The sequence below is a fragment of the Lepisma saccharinum genome, chromosome 10, assembly GCF_977018435.1.
Source record: "Lepisma saccharinum chromosome 10, izLepSacc3.1, whole genome shotgun sequence".
Taxonomy (NCBI): Eukaryota; Metazoa; Arthropoda; class Insecta; order Zygentoma; family Lepismatidae; genus Lepisma; species Lepisma saccharinum.
The window spans coordinates 26405653-26422550 of record NC_139238.1 but is presented as its reverse complement, the minus strand read 5'-3'; the positions used below and the strand labels follow the sequence as shown (position 1 = coordinate 26422550).

The 16898-nt window shown below is 37.2% G+C and overlaps 1 protein-coding gene across 1 annotated transcript in view; it reads right to left on the bottom strand.

The window, feature by feature from the left end:
- Positions 1-10805: 10805 nt before the first annotated feature.
- Positions 10806-16898, bottom strand: part of LOC145994033 (uncharacterized) — a 49984-nt gene continuing 43891 nt past the window's right edge. The window contains exon 12 of the mRNA XM_083130115.1: positions 10806-11234. Coding sequence (XP_082986241.1) covers positions 11086-11234 — 149 coding nt within the window. The 3' untranslated portion in view covers positions 10806-11085. The remainder of the gene's footprint in view (positions 11235-16898) is intronic.

The following is a 16898-nucleotide window of genomic DNA, read 5'->3' as shown; positions in this document are numbered from 1 at the left end:
ATTGGATTAAAAATTGGATATTTATGAAATGATATTTTCACGTGTAATTAGTAGTAGAGGAAATATACGATTTCACCCGGAAATAATTGCAACACAAATGTTTTTTGTGCCAGATTGTGTGGAATGGTATAGTGAATAATATATTAAAAATCCGACATCCAAATGTTGGGGAAAATCCGCCATCTTGGAAAATGGCGGCAAAAATTCAACTTTAAAATTAAAAAAAAAATAATATCTCGAAAACGGTGCATTGTACACAAAAATTGAAGATAACCAAAATGAAAGAACAGAAAATTTGATAAATTATGTTTTTGTTTGATAGAGCTACCATAAATTTTAATTGAATTAGAAAGATTCAAATATTTTCCTTAATTTTTTGAATTCGCGTAAAAGTTGGTTTCCGACACAAAAACAGCAAATATGTAAGAAACTATGTACTTTACGTCCTATAATCACAGAACCAAATTCATAGCTTATGGTTTCGTCTAGAAATTGGTTTTTGTTTCGTGCTTTGAGAGTCAGGGGTTGAGGAGATATGTAGTTTAATGCAGAGTCATGTGTTTCCCTAAATTTACGTGTTCCATTTCCTATGATATTGGTTGATTCTTTGATTGAGTTGATATTCTTTACTTAACTTTTGTGCCACTTTTGGCTAATTTGCGAAGATGGGAATGAGTGATGATATGATGAAATTGCTGAATGGACACTCACAAGCATCCATGGCCAGGTCGGGATTCGAATCAGAGACCCTTATTGTCGTAGTTCGATTATGATATTGGTGAGAACGTAATACATTGTTTTATGCAGTGTTTCGTTCATGTGGCGCTTGTTACTTACATGTTGCTTTTGTTGTTTAAAAATGTATGCACACAGTGGCGGCGATTAGGTGTCTTAACTGTGCAAGCCGGGGGGGGGAGGGGGTAGAGTTTACTTTCTACTGACTGCAATTAGAAAGAAGCGTATTGAAAATGGAAGTCCTGCAGATATTTTTGGGTCTAATCCACTGGTAAACAAGGCTTAGCATTAAGAGGCCATAGTGCGAGGGCCTGCTCTCCATGCCCCTACCCCCTAATCGCCGCCAATGTCAATACATTGAACTAATATGACACGGTAAAATACGTTCTAAACCGGTCACTTTGCCTCGGAGTCCATTGCAGAATTTTCCGTAGATACCTGGTGCTAACATGTTAAATTTCATTATTTCCTCTACATACAGACGTGCACTTGTAGCACAGTTGTTGCCCCTGATGCAGCAAAAGGAGAACATTTGCGTAACTGATTCAATTCGCTCGGCTCTAATGAAATTCCGACGAATATCGAGCATCCTAATGTATTGCAGCCACAGATAAGCTGTGCCCTGTTATCTTTCAGAGTTGAACCAAATGTAGATAATGATATTTTAGCACTTCAGCAGTGGCGCAGGAACGGAGGAGGGGGGGGGGGTGCAGGGGTACATTGTACCCCCTAAATTTTTCAAGGGGGTTACTGTACCTCCTAAATCCGTAAATCTATTTGTACCCCCTGTACCCCCTTAGATAACTTGACAGACACAAGATGCTACTGTTAAAATAACCTATTTTCAATTAGCTCAATAAAAAAAAGTTTAAATTGTTTATAACTTATAAGGATTATCTTCCTTACCACAGAAATTCAAACTATTGTAAACTTATTCTACTATATTGTGCTTGCTACGATTTAGTTCATTGACCTGTGTTCTTGGAAACTTTAAGGATATGAAAATTGTTCAAAATATGTGTGGAACAGTGGAATAAGGTAAAGTTTAGTCTACTCTCAAAAAATCACTCTCCAGGCGAATGCTCTTTTGCGTAAGGGGGTACACATTTTTTAAGAAACGGTCACGTTGTTTCGAAGATAAGATACAAATCTTCGTCAGAAGAGTATATGACTCAACTTTTCTTTTCAATTTTTCAAATGGAACTTTCCGAAACTAAATACTTACAGAAACGAGACTAGACACTTGGGGGGTGGGGTACAATGTAGCTACACCTCGGAAAACTATACTTAAAACTATATATTAAAAGATTTGTTAAAAATAGAGATGTTACTAAGACAAGAAAAGTCTCTCCTCTCAAAATGACAAGATGAGAATGAAATAAATCTCTGCAAAATCAAAGCAAGACGATACTTGATGTCCGAGACGATCTCCTTGGAAACTCTGGTTATCATATTTGAAAATATTGGTTAAAATAAATTTAAAATACTATGTCTTATTCAGACATATCAAGTGTAGGTATATATCATTGATTTTTCAAAGTAGCTGAATATTTTATTTATTTTAATTGCAAAGTAAATCCAGTAGTGACAATTACGAGCCTGTGCTGCCCCATTTCATCTATTCAGGATAAAATTCCGTATTTCGACGGTTCGCAGTTTCGAAAAGAGATGTAAAGCAGACAAACGTTATTAAAAAAAAGTTTTTGCTTTAATTACATATTGTACGTTGTGAGAGTGGTGACACAATGTACATATTGCTTATACTAAACATTTCATGAGTCAGGACGAGATATGCCGCCTCCGTGGCAGAATGGTTAGCACATCGCGCTACGACGCCAGGTTACCGGGTTCGAATCCCGGCCTGGGCATGGATATTTGTGAGTGTCCATTTATCAGTTTCATCATATCATCACTCATCCCTATCTTTGCAAAATTAGCCAAAAGTGGCACAAAAATTGAAGTAAAATAAAGCAAATCAATCAGGACGAGATATCTCGCCTTGTAATTGAGAGGCCCCACATGCACAGTGCTTTGGATGCCACTTTAAACTGTAGATCCAGCAGAAGCGTGCGGTAAGGAAAGGCGGGGCAAGCGCCGCTTGCGTTGTTTTTTAAAACACTTTTGCTATCTTATGTGTTTTTCAATGCCTTTATACACTTTAGAATGGAATTTATTTACTATAAGATATTTACATTACAGAATTTTCATTTCCCCTATTTCCTGTTCTATTGGCTTGAAACATAAACCGGCTGCACCCTTGACGACGCTGGGTGATGCGGCACGACTGACTGCGTTAGAAGGAGAGATGCATGGTCACTGTCGATCCCCGTTCACGAAGAAAAAAGACCGAGGGCAAGCGACAACAAGCCCGCATCTGTCTTTGGCAAAGGTGTTGGAAAGAATGCGTCCACACTGGCCACAAGGTTGCTAACTTCCAGAATTTTCTGTGCGTCTGTAGCACCACCCCACGCGGTACGATTTTCATGTTTGAAACTCTATAGTAATTAACAAATTACAGTATGAAGTTAGCCAGTGATCACCAGTCGTGTGCTATTTATAAGAAATGAAATCACAGCCGGTACTTGAACATATCCGTCATGTAGTCAGTTACTCGGAAATATGGAGGGTATGTAACACTGCAGGTAGGGTGAAAGGGAAGAAGCGTGGGTGCTGCGGATGCGTGTTGTTTTTTACTGTGATATTGTGCTGTGTTTTTCTCTTCTTTGTGTAGTGTTTTTGTACCTGATGTAAAAGTATGATTCTACATTGAAAATTTTCGCCATGGTTGACATACCAGACGAGCCATCGATTTGCAGTGTTGCAGGTAAGGACTTGATTATTAGGGGCCTTCTTTCAAAACCATTCAGTTCGAGAACATAAGGTGAAAGGTTGGAGATTGTGAACCATGAGCGACCATGTCCTGAATTGTTCATAACCAAACCAACTAAGAAGGATGGGAAAGTTTTCATTAGGCAGTTTAAAACATCTCGGTACAACAATATTATGTGGTTATGTGGCAGCAATGATCTTAATAAATTATTTTGTTGGCCATGCGTTTTATTCAATACAAATTTAGGACCATGGAACTCAGTGGCGTGCCCAAGGGGGGGTTGATGTAGGTTATAACCCCACTTTCGACAAGTATTCCTTAAAAAGAACGTCAAAGGTAGGAAAATATGACAAAATGAGGGGACTACCAAGAAAAAGTATACATAACCCCTCCCTTTCGAAAATCCTGAGCACGCCACTGATGGAACTATACAGGCTACGTTGAGCGACTTGAGCAATTTTTATAATGCAGTGCAAAGACATGAACGTTTGTAGAATCACATCTGCGCTTGCACCCAACTGAAGACAAGTCATGATTCATAATTCTAGCCAAGTAAGAACCCGAAACCCGTCCGTTTATTTAATATCGAAACTTTATGCTAATAGGATGTTTCTTATTTTCAGGGTTAAAGAAGAACGTAATTTAATTTACAGTTGCCCTCAAATATCAGGTAAATCATAATTTTCTTCATGGTTGGAATTTAAAAGTTATACCGAAAGGCTGTTTTCCTTCTTTAAAAACTGTGCAGCGAAGATTTGATTTTACGGTACGTATGCACATCACACACTCAAGTCCGATACGTCACCATTATGCACATTATTGTAAGTAGGGATGTGCCTATATTATATTTGAAATTTTTATAATTAACCGAAACGAAAAATTCGCCCATCGCTTGCCTATCACGAAAGGTCACGGCACGCCCCTGAGATCCAGTCCCGAATAGCCTGTCTGAGCATGAAGTGAATCTAGAAAAAAGTTGTAATAACTTCTGATCCAAAACCGAGACAAGAATAAGCACAAACAAGAACGAGAAAGACCTCACCACATAGGAGACGATATGTGGCTGTGATAATTCTCTACTCGTCTCATCGCAATATCATTCCAAGGTGAAATGAAATATTCCCCAGCCATTAAAACAGAGTGCGATTTCTGATTTTATCAGAGGAAGGAGAACTTATTTTTACCTATGTATTAGGTATACTTAGAATTAAGACACTAATTGCTAGAAATCTAATTTGATATCGAATGAATCAAAAACACAATGCCATTATAAGTTAAACCCTAAAGTCAAACTGTAAGAAAATCAGATGAATGCACGAGATAAATGAGATTCACTACAGGTTCTATGGTTTGCCAATTGGCTTGTCAAGGGCACTGTGATGCTTAGACTTAATCCAATTTTTTGCAAATTTTTCTGCATGGAAACAATGCACTGTGGATCTATTTATTCAAAGGAAGAGTAGGTTTAAAACTTCTAAATGATTTATCTAATCAGTTAAGGTTAGGTTTATTGCATTGAACCCGCTTTCACATTCAATTGTAGATATTGGTAGATTTTGGATTGGATTCACAAGGTCCTTGAGTGAGATGGGAATGTTCGATTGATTGATTTATTTTACTTCGCATTTCTGCCACTTTTCGCTAATCGCGAAGTGAGGATGAGTGATGATAAGATATGAAATTGATGAAGGGACACAGAAGTAACACCCATGTCCAGGCCGGGATTCAAACCCGGGACCTCTGTCATCGTAGCGCGCTATGCTAATTACTCCGCCACGGAGAATGAGGAATTGACTTGTCACCCTAAACACACGCATGCATGTATCTACATTTAATGCTACTACATGCAAAAATAAACCTTGGCTGGCTCTTCAAGTACACCAAAGATTGAAAAGAAAGAAACTTGTGAGCGTGTGGTTTTCCTTTCTTGCTCTGAGATATGAAGGATTTCAGTTTGGTTATGTCTAATAATAGTACTTTCAGTGCTTGAAGAGTGTCATTAGGTACAGATAATTAATTATATTACAAATAAATGCTTTGCCATGATTTTTTAAAGATATTTTTTATACGTAGGCATGGGACTTTAAAATTAAAATGAACTAAACTGAAGTGGAATTCTATAAGTATGATATATTCAATAATATGGTTTTTATATCCAGTAGGTGGGAGATGATTATTCCTCATTGGAATGGCTCAAGATAGAGAGGGTACAAATCCTTCTCACATCCTTTAAATCGAAACCTGCATTAAAATGAATAGATGTGTCTTTGTTCACAATTTTCACATTTCGAACTCCTGATTTTCCGTTCCAATAAATTCAAAATAGCCCAGAACAAGGTTCAGAGCTTTACATGTTTCGGAATTATTATCTGGTCTTAAAATCTGTTTTTAAAATAATCAAATTCTAAAGAAAAACAATAAATAAAAATTATTTGTGCAAATTTTGCATTAAATAACTAGAAATTTGTGTGTGCTGTTCTAAAATAGAATATTTCCCATGCTTTCACATTTTACCTAGGTAATACCTAAGTAATATATATATATATATATATATATATATAATATGGGAGGTTGAATAATGTACCCCCCCCATATGAAAAATGTACCTGCGCCACTGCACTTCAGAGCTTGAACTTTAAATTATGCAAGTGATTTGTAACTCTCCTCTAGACACTAATGGGTGCAGGTTTCTTTTCAAAGGGGGGGGGGAAATATTTCATAATTACCACTTTTAAGCTTCCTTTTGAAAGTTGTTCAAAGACAGAAATTTCGGGAGAGTTATAGCCGCATGAGCTCCTCCATGTGTACACCAGTGCCTCGAGATGTAGTAGGAAAAATAGATGCGTGCCACTTTTTTGCGGCAATTTCGAAAATTGTGCACCTCTTAACTTGCACCCTGCATTCTCGCAAAACGACGTTGATGGTTTGTGCAAGTATCATGCACGAAGACACTGAAGTAGGTATTTTCACACTTTGTTTATTTCTGTCTGACTTCGTGTTATCAGTAGGGTGCGGGTTTATAATAGCCACAAAGCATGCTAAATAGACAGGTAAATTGGCGCCAAAAATGACAATATTTGACAACTTCAAAAAGCACAAAAAATAGGCAGTAAATATCAACTTGTTACTGCCTTTCTTTTTCAGTTTCACAACATTTTTTTTTTATTCTACGTATATTATATTTTTTTAAATTTTGTGCCGCTTTCCTGTTACTTTTAGTTAATCTCAATGTTGACGATCATCAATGACGATTAATGAAGGAAAACTCACAATTATGATATGTAATATGCAGAATATTATTGGCGACTCAAATGTTCTGTTTCTTGTTGTTGTTTTTAACATTCTCAAGAATAAATTCACGTTTTTCTTTATATTGCATATTTATTATAACGTCACGTTTACCACAGCGGACCTCCCCGGTCTGGTTTACCACGTTGCCTTGTAACCAAAGAGTGCAAGGTTCAGGTCCCGATGGAGACACATTGCATAATGGGTCGGAGTCCAATTTAAATTATAAATCCAGTTCCAATTAATCTATTTGAGCATAAAATGGACTTTAAACTATTTTTAATTACGACGACAATGGGATCAGTTATTGTAATTGTGAAAGAAAATAATATCTCCTTCAAGATTCAAACCTCGGACTCAGTTTTACAGAAATTGTAATCTCTAGACCAGTGGTTCCCAAAGTGTGCGTGGCGGCGCCCTGTAGGCGTACGGGGCCGCCCCGCCGCGAGATGTTCCAATATTTTCACTGAAATTCAGTCATTGATATGATTGTTCCAAATACATGTTCTTATTTAGAACATTTTACAATAAAAATATTTCTGAATTTGAAATATATGTTTATTTTTTAACTTAAGGCAAGCAACCTAAGCACACTAACAGATCGTTACAAGTGTTAGATAGGGCCTCACCGGTGGAGTAGTGTTAGAGTCGCCACCATGTAATAAAGGGGTCACGGGTTCGTTACATGGTGTAGGCACATAGTGGTTCGGATCTCACTTTAAACTGTAGGTCCAGTTCCGATTAGCCTTATTGTGCATGAAATGAACTTAAAACACCAATTCAATCAATCAAAGCAAGTATTAGATAGGCCAACATTCTGATTTGGACGCAGTGGAAAAATTTTGAAACACTAAGGGCGCCGCGACACGAAAAGTTTGGAAATTCCTGCTCTAGACCATAGAGATTATGTTGATTTAAATCAGGTGATTAAAAAAATCATTTATTTAAATTACTTTAAAGAAATAATTTGTAGAATAATGTACATGAGGATTTTGTAGATATCAGATTCACTATTGGTGAAAGTACATTATTATCGTAATCATTTAATGGTGTTTGTTAGGCTCTAAGAAATTAAACAAAATATATGTACTGATGGGGTGAAGCTCATACGGCAGGTAATGCAATATGTGAACTGTAAACACACTTACATTTATCTTGATTTAAAATTCAATAATATTTATAGGAAAAAATAGCAAATATTTTGTTTAGAATAATATACAAAATACTAATCATGTTAAACCGTAAACAGTACCATTATCATTAAACTGTAAATCAACATGGCAGCTGATATTTTGCCAAAATTGAGTTAAAAACGCTATAAAAAATATATTTAGTTTCAATTATATAGCACAATCACAATGTTTTATTTTCACTGAAAGAAAAGTTACTGAAATTATTACACTTTCATTAACACACTCAACAAACATTTCCGTAGTAGTTACAGTATGAAAAAACAGAAAAATGTATATTTACATGTATTTTTGTATTTGCTTTAATCAAACTGTTCAAATATTTTACAGGGCCGTTTACCAGAAAAAGCCTTTCTATAAACATGTATCTGTATGTATGGTGCCAAAAATTACATAAGCAATTTTAAGCGTGTTTTTTCAAAAAATAATCAAATCCGATTGAAATAAAAAAATATCAAAAATTATTTTTTAAATAAAAGTCAATGATTCTTATCCTCTCTGCCTGGCCATCATTTCGTAAAGCATCAACGGTAGCTAATAGTGGGTCGGACAATTACAAGCATCTTGTGGAAGAGCTTATGATAAGTTCTGTTGTAACATGGTACAGAAGTTGCATTATAACAACTCGCATCAGCAGATCCAACTTAACATAAATATTGAGAGGGGAAGATTGGCATAAGCGATACTGTATACTTCTTGAGAAATGGGGGAAGGGTTGCATAAAGTGCCTTGTTCTCCTGAAGTAAACGCACGGCAATCAAATTAGGCGGGTGGCAGAGTTCGCGATGTTGCCACGTCGTTCGGAGGTTTAAGAAAATGAAATATATCGTTGTAGAGTTGGTATTTGTTACCCATGTGATAGAAACTCACAGTATTTGCTCGAAAGGTTAGGGATGACAAAAAGTACCCCGGAGACAGGTGGGTCTGATGCTCAGTTGACGTTAGCCACGCAGAGCACGGGAACCAGTAACTTTTGTCCCGCTCTCGCTTTGCTGTTTCCACATGTGGCACCAGCGCAATTCCGCCCAGCCGCCTATTTTCATGACCGTGCGTTGAGGCGCCTGTGACTAAGTTGTTCCCAGAAGACAATGGTGCACTGAGAGATGAACAGTTTTCTCTGTCCTATTTGGATTTAGCAACCGAAAATCTTTAAAGTAAATTGGCAGTCGTTTTTGTAAAAGAACAAAGAGCTAAAATTTGTTTATCAGTGATTTACACAACCTTCCTCTCAGATGGTAGTCAAGTGAGAAGAGCTACGCCAAAATTCTTGATTTAAGAGGTGGAGAAATTTGTAATGAGGATATTAACGAAGTACTTTTTCGAACTTACCATTTGAAAACATGCATCAAAGATGTTTATTTGATCAAAAGATTAAATATTTCAGAACAAAACCATCAAGTAATGTGAATGTACTTTCCACAATAGTTGAGCAATATAAGCGAAAGTATTTCTTGTGTACATGCAAGATGGTACTTACTTATTTACATCTTATTCTGATATAATTATTGTGGTGATAACAAATTCTGACGCCCACGAAGCCAAATGTTAAGCGCTTTCACCTTTGGTGCGAGCTCTCTTTGATTCGTTTGCCGGTGCAAGTCCCAATTATCTCGGTAGTAACTCCGCACGGTGAGAACTATTGAGGAGCTATTCGAAAAGAAGTAGTAACGAATTCCTGTTTCGAAAGTCATAAAATAGCGGCGATGGGACTCGATACGCTGACCACATGTCACCCAACGAAGTTTAGCTTTTCTTTTAGCTTTTGAAATGACATATTAGACTTTAATTACATAATACCATTGTAAGTGGTGCAATCATGCAAATAAATCCCCTAAAAATAGTTTTTTTTAAATTTAGATAAGATGAAGAGTGATATAAATAATTATTCCAGTATTCATGGATCTTTAACTAACCCTTTTCAGCTTTACTATGCCCTTATGTTTTATTTAAGTTGCAGTCATAGCGTATCGTACCCAAGGCGTTGGGTAGAAGTTGCAAGTCTGCTACTATCCTTAACATAGCAGTAAGCAGAGAAACAAATGCTGAATAAGTAATTAGGTAAATGTTAGGTGATTGACTTGAGAGGCGGTTGTGGAATGACAGATGGAATCGAGAGAGAGCGGGAACAGTTGTCGAGTTAGTGAGATGGAGTGAGGATCGCGGATTGAGAGAGCAAGGAAGTTGGGGGCGATTATTGAACAGTGGTGCATGAGGTAAGTGAATTCTGACAGGGAGGTCAGATGTGTGACAATTTCCCTTATTGAAGGACAATCTGTGGGAATAATCATCGTTCAAACGGGAGAAATATCCTTCTTAACAATGTCCATATTGGTTCAGCCGTGGAGAGTATAAAACCCATTTACATGTACATGTCAATTCTTGCCATTCTTCTAGAGTGCGACCTCTCGCACATCATACTTTAGGCCAAGCGAGTGATAACCATTTGGAAGATGAATGATGAATATCTACAGCACCAAAGAGAATATTCAGGATCTCTTGTTCGATCCCAACGCAGTATTAACATTGCATTACGATACTATAGACACATTTTATGTTTATATTTATGGCGCAAATATAAATTGCAAGGTTTCTTCAACTTTTAAAATTGCAATTTGTCAAGGCGAATGACATAGTAGCAAGCACAATGTTTGATAGTAAGTCTATACAACATACTTGTACGCTAATGTTCATTCTTTAATAAGGATGAGGTACATCGTATTTAATCTTAGCTTGTATACTTTTTTCATCGTAAAAAAAAAAACTTTAATGTTGAGATCTTTAATTGTATTTACAAAGTAGTTAACTTGAAATATGTTGCTTGATTCTAAACTTATCTTCAAAATGATATTTGTATAGGAATCTAATATACTTTCTATTTTCTTAATGTTAATATTTGTCCTTCAGTATATTTATCAAATGCACAACCAAGGTACAACATTTAGTTCGATATGAACACTGTCTATTAGTCTTATGACTTGCACATTTCTTATTTCAAGAAAGCACTGAACACAGTGAAAGTAGCAACGTGATAGGTGAGCGTTATTACAAAAACAAATCTTTTAACGGGACCTTTGTGAACACCCTGTTGGCGTACTGTTTGATGACTGCACTGAAAGCAACTGCGATGGGTTCCTTCATTTCGTCCAAAATGTCTCTGAAGTGTTCGTTCAGGAACTGGTTCATTGTGTCTCCTGAAAATAACAAGAAAATGCATTTTGATAAAAAGCAAGTAAAATAATAACTGTATAAAATTGTTGTGCACAGATCATGGGCGACGGGAGGGGCTGTCAAACCGATTGGCAAGGGCGCCGACTTTCCAAAATTTCTGTGGGTGCATGCATATCAATGGCGGTTAGATCTGTAATTATTAAGTATTGTATACTTTAAACAACTTACATGCACAATAATTGCAAGAGGCAATGATAATATCAACACGTTACTAAAAGAAAACACCACATTCATACAAATTAAAATGAAAAAATCTTCATAAATGCAAATAATTTTAATTATATTGCAGAAAGAACTATGCAAGGATTTTGTTGTGAACAGAAACTACAAAATGACTAACTTCATGTACCAAATAATAATAATAATAATAATCATGACATGTTAACTTTCAATATAAAACACATTCCTTCTTACGTCATTTGCACTTATGAATTTGTTTGCAATTTTGGTAATGTCAATATTTTTAGTCATTTCTTTATGAACATGCAAAATTGCCAAATCATTCAATCTTTTTTGGGTCATTTGCGACGGACTAAATTCAATTAGATTAAATTTATTAGATTGAACCCAACAACTACGACTCGATAACTGAGTCTCAACGATCCTGAAACGTTGAAAATGTCATTGGTTTGAATTATTTATTTTGATACACTTTGCCTAGTAACGCTGGTGACGCGTACAGATCGCTGGAGATTAAAATTTTATACCTTCGGATTTCAAATAGGATTTCAAATAATTTACAACTAACAATAACCCCTTTTCATAGCAACAGCATTAACCCAAATTACACATGTGAAATTCCCCCCTTCTGAAAGAGAAGAATTAATCAGTTAAACATTTTCATAAACATCAAGTACAAATGGAAGAAAATGTTTTAGCACGTAAATATGAACACCAGAAACAGTAAACTTGTTTATTGTTTTCAATTTAACACATATTACCTGCGTATGAAAGCATCGACAATTTGTCCTTATTAAGTTAAGAGGCATAAAATAAGAACTGTCGAAACATGAACGAAAATTTACCCATCAAAGTCATTTAACATGCACCATTAATACCATAAAAGGAATTACAAAAGTCCTAATTACTTCTTATTTTGACATTGAACCAATTTTGGAACATGTTCCTAGTATATTTTGACTAGAGCTGTGCGTTTCTTGCACGAAAATAAATCGTTTTACGTGTGCACAGAGCCCTTATCAAACATGGCGTCGATGGCCATTTTGTAGATAACGCATGGTCTGTGACGCGTACTAGTACCGTTTCCCGTAAAATTCAACACACGCGAGATAGCTATCTCATAAACAACTTTGCTTAAACGTTGTTAACACGATCTTCGAGAATTTTCTTTCTCTCAAAGTCACTTAAGATAATTAATTTCCTCACCTGGTGTGTCGGGAACGACGAGTCCAGTACGCACGAGTCCACTCTTACCTCTCTCTTCCCGAGAGCTCCATTCCTTTCCAACACTTATTTTTGCGATGTGCTTTCACTTCAAGCTATTAACTGCCGTTTTGTCCTAACTGCAGATGTAAGATTCCTCCCTAAAGCACGGAAACAATTCTGATTTCCTCCACTGTAGTGACATTGCTTTGTTCACTCCATGTTTTTTTTCCGGAAGTCCTTCTCCACCGCTGCACACCCCTATCGATCACTGTTCGTCATATTTGCAGAGCACATTTGTCTTTACCAAACAACAATTTTTTATGATTTAAATACCACACGATAACAGATATGTATATGCGTTAAAGAACCCAGTGTAATGCTCAATAAGATAAACTTTTTGCTGATAATTAACCAAAGGCATCTAGACCAAAACGCTGTATGTTTTATGATTTTGCGCCATAACAGCGAATTGCCCATGCGTGCAGTGACCGACACATCAAAATGTCCTTGTGCATAAGGAAACCGCGAGAAAATCGGGTCTCAAACAAAGGAATTTACAATTCAACTGCGCAGAACGGTCAGAGCCATCTAGCGATTCTTCGCGTAACTATTAAAGCAACAAAGTTTTCATATTGCATAGGCATTCCACCTATCGTGAATTCTTTGCACTAGACGAGTTCATCGTCTTTGGACCTGAGTTGGGCTATTTTACCTCAACAAAACACACACGAAACTTAAGTTTCCAGTATACCTTATGACAGTTCGTCATAAATGGCGCCCAACATAGGGTTGAACCCTCACACAAAACTTTTGTTACAATACTAAAGTTAGACTTTCATCAAATAAACATTCATATTCTACATATTCACTAATATACATATTTGATATATACAGACATATTACTTTATTGTTTACAACATGAAACATCCCGGATCACCAACTCTGGTGACTCCATCATTCTCCAGAAAGAAGGAACCCCGCATGTGTTTTGGCGTCTTGCAGAACATAGTGGCTTGTATATTTTTGGTTGGAGCAGGAAACAAATGAATGCCTAGGCCCACCGCAACATTATACTTACTTGACTATTAGCCCGCCGCAAGCATAACCTAACTTGACCTCTACCGCATCATACCTGCCCCCACCCGCAAACTCAACAACACCCCCATGGAACTACCTAAACAACTCTTAATTCGCTTCTAGATTCATTCTATCTGACCTAATAACTATTGTAAACGTTTCACCTTATTTTGGAGCAATCAGGAAGATTTCAGGCTCATCTCGCATGCTAGTACGCCGCAGAAATTTCACCTACTTGGTCAACTCGCCCGCCGCAGGCTCAATCTCACTTTACCCATACGAGAAATTTTAACCTTGCTCTTCCCCTACCCCTTCTTTATTTACACTGTCCTTAACTAAAACGTCTGATTTACAGCTAAACCCCATCGTTTGTAACATTTCATCCACACCTTCCAAATTCAAATCTAGTAATCTTTTCACCCACATTTTTACCTTGTCCTCTGAACAATTCCAAACTTTACAATTTTCTATCGACTGGTGATCCAATTTTTCTCCTGTCACACAATCTATCAATGAAAGCGTGGAATCTTTACTGTTCTTAACACAAAGGTAAGGGCCGACAAAGAGGTCACAATATTTTCTTATCACCTTATCTCCGGTACCACTTAAGGTCTGATTCTTAACGAAGACTAGCTTACCCTCTTCCACTACAGGTTTAGCATCCATCTTAGCATTATGTTGCTTCAATTTATTTTGCCTTTTACTAAGACTAGACAGATTCGCCATGACTAGCTTGTCATTCCACGTGACATTGTTAGCATCGACCCCCAGCGTCGGTATATCGGTCAAACTCTTTGTCATGTTTAATCTCAACTCCATCGGAGAATAACCTGTTTGTAACGAAATGGAACCATTCAGAAGGCGCAGAGCTTCAGGTACTTTTTCCGGCCATTTATTGTGATTGGAATTACAGAGTATTCTCATCAAACGGTTCAATTCCGAATGATAGCGCTCTACCCAATTTGAGCTCGGATGGTACACCGGAGTGTAAACAAGTTGTACCCCCCATGTTTTCATTGCATTCTGAAAAATTTTCGACTTAAATTGTGGCCCATTATCCGAAACTAACCTCTGAGGAATTCCCAAATGAACAAAGTATACTTTTGACAATTTATTCACAATGGTATTAGCATTGCTATTAACCACCGGGTATGCCACCAAATACCTTGTTGCTGCATCTAGAACCGTAAACAAAAACCTTTCTCGTTTAGGCCCCAGCGCAAACGGACCCTGCAGATCAATAAACAAAATCTCCCCCGGCATGTCTGTGAAATGAGACCTAGCAACAATTTTAGCCGGATGTTTATTCGGTTTTGTACGCTGACACAACTCACAGTTTTTTAAATACGACTTAATATCAGATTTCATCCCTTGCCAGTAGAAAACCCGATATAAGTGAGATAAAGTTTTGGCAACTCCGAAGTGTCCCATGTCATCATGTCCAGCCACCAAAACTTTATTTATCAATTTGACAGGAATGCATATCCTGTGACGCGAAACATCATGGAAGTCTTTAATATAAAGAACATCATCATTTAAGCAGTATGTTCGATTCCAAGATCTTGAGCGAGAATTGATCCTTTGACTTATCCCCTTAAGATGATCAATAATTTCTCTCAAACCCACGTCATCACTCTGTAAATCAATCAACTCCTCCTTGGTGAAAATCTTCTGATTTAAATGCGTAACTACAGAAATATTTACCAAAAATTGAGAATCAGGTGTATCTGGAAAGTTTCTACTAAGGGTATCTGCCAAGAGGTTGTCCGAACCCTTGCAATATTGCACCACGAAGGAATATTGTTGGATCTGTATAAACCATCTTGTCAGCCTGGCATTCCATGAATGTGCAGATTCTAACCACGTGAGTGATTTGTGGTCAGTGACAACAACAAATTGTCTACCCTTAAGAAATGTGGAAAATTTTTCGATCGTATATAGTATAGCCAAAACTTCGATCTCAGTTGACGTATATGACTTTTCGTACGTTCTAAGCAACCTGCTGACGAATCCTAAGGGTTTCATTTCCCCATCCGTAATCTGGTAACAAAAGCCCCCTATCCCCACAAGAGATGCATCCGTTTGAATATAGAACGTTTTCTCAAAATCTGGAAAGTTAAGGGTCACTTCATGGACTACCAACGCCTTCAGGTGCATAAAAGCTTGTTCAGCTTGTGTGGTCCAATGCCACTTCGTCTTAAGTTTCACTAGTTCATATAACGGTTGTGCCACCATGGCATAATTAGGAATATACTTCGCTAACCAATTAAAACATCCCAGAACCCTTTGCAACTGTTTCAAGTTTTCAGGTTTGCGTAGGTTAACAATGCTTTCGACGTAGGAAGGATCTTTCTGGAAACCCTGTGTCGTGATTATATGTCCCAAAAACTTAAACTCTTGCACTGCAAACCTACATTTTTCTAGCTTCAACGTAAAACCCGCGCATTTTAATCTTTCTAAGACCAGACTGACATGTCTTAGATGTGAATCAAAATCTTTAGATTTGATGATGATATCGTCTACGTACACCACAACAAAATCTAAAAATGAACCCAGTACCCTATTCATGACATCCACGAACACAGCCGTGCCGTTCACCGAACCAAACACAACTCTTTTAAATTGGTACAGAATACCCTCAAATGCAAATGCCGTGAATTTACGACTGTCCGTATGTAAAGATACTTGCCAATAAGCGTTTCCTAAGTCCAGCGAGGTGAAGAATTTACAGCCTAAAAATGAAGTCAACAGATCGTTAATCTTCATTGGCGTAAGTTGCATGAGTTTAACGTGTTGATTAACCTTTTTCAAATCTACACATAATCGTATCCCCCCATTTGGTTTGGGAACCACCAGTAGGGGCGAACGATATTCGGACTGTGAAAGCTCAATCACATCCCAAGCCAACATTTGGTTCAAATGATTCCTAACTTGATCCTTGTAAGCATAAGGAATGGGGTAATTCCTCGCCACGATTGGTTCAACAGTGTCCAATACCATCCGATGTTCGTACTCTCTACATAATCCCGGTGTGTCAGTAAACATCTGTTCAAAGGCGCTTAACATGTCTATGAATCGAGAATTTAAATTTTCTTCTAAGTTCAGCGAACCCTTCACTTTGTGCATGAAAGACGACTGTTCATTTGCTGAAAGATCTAAATTCA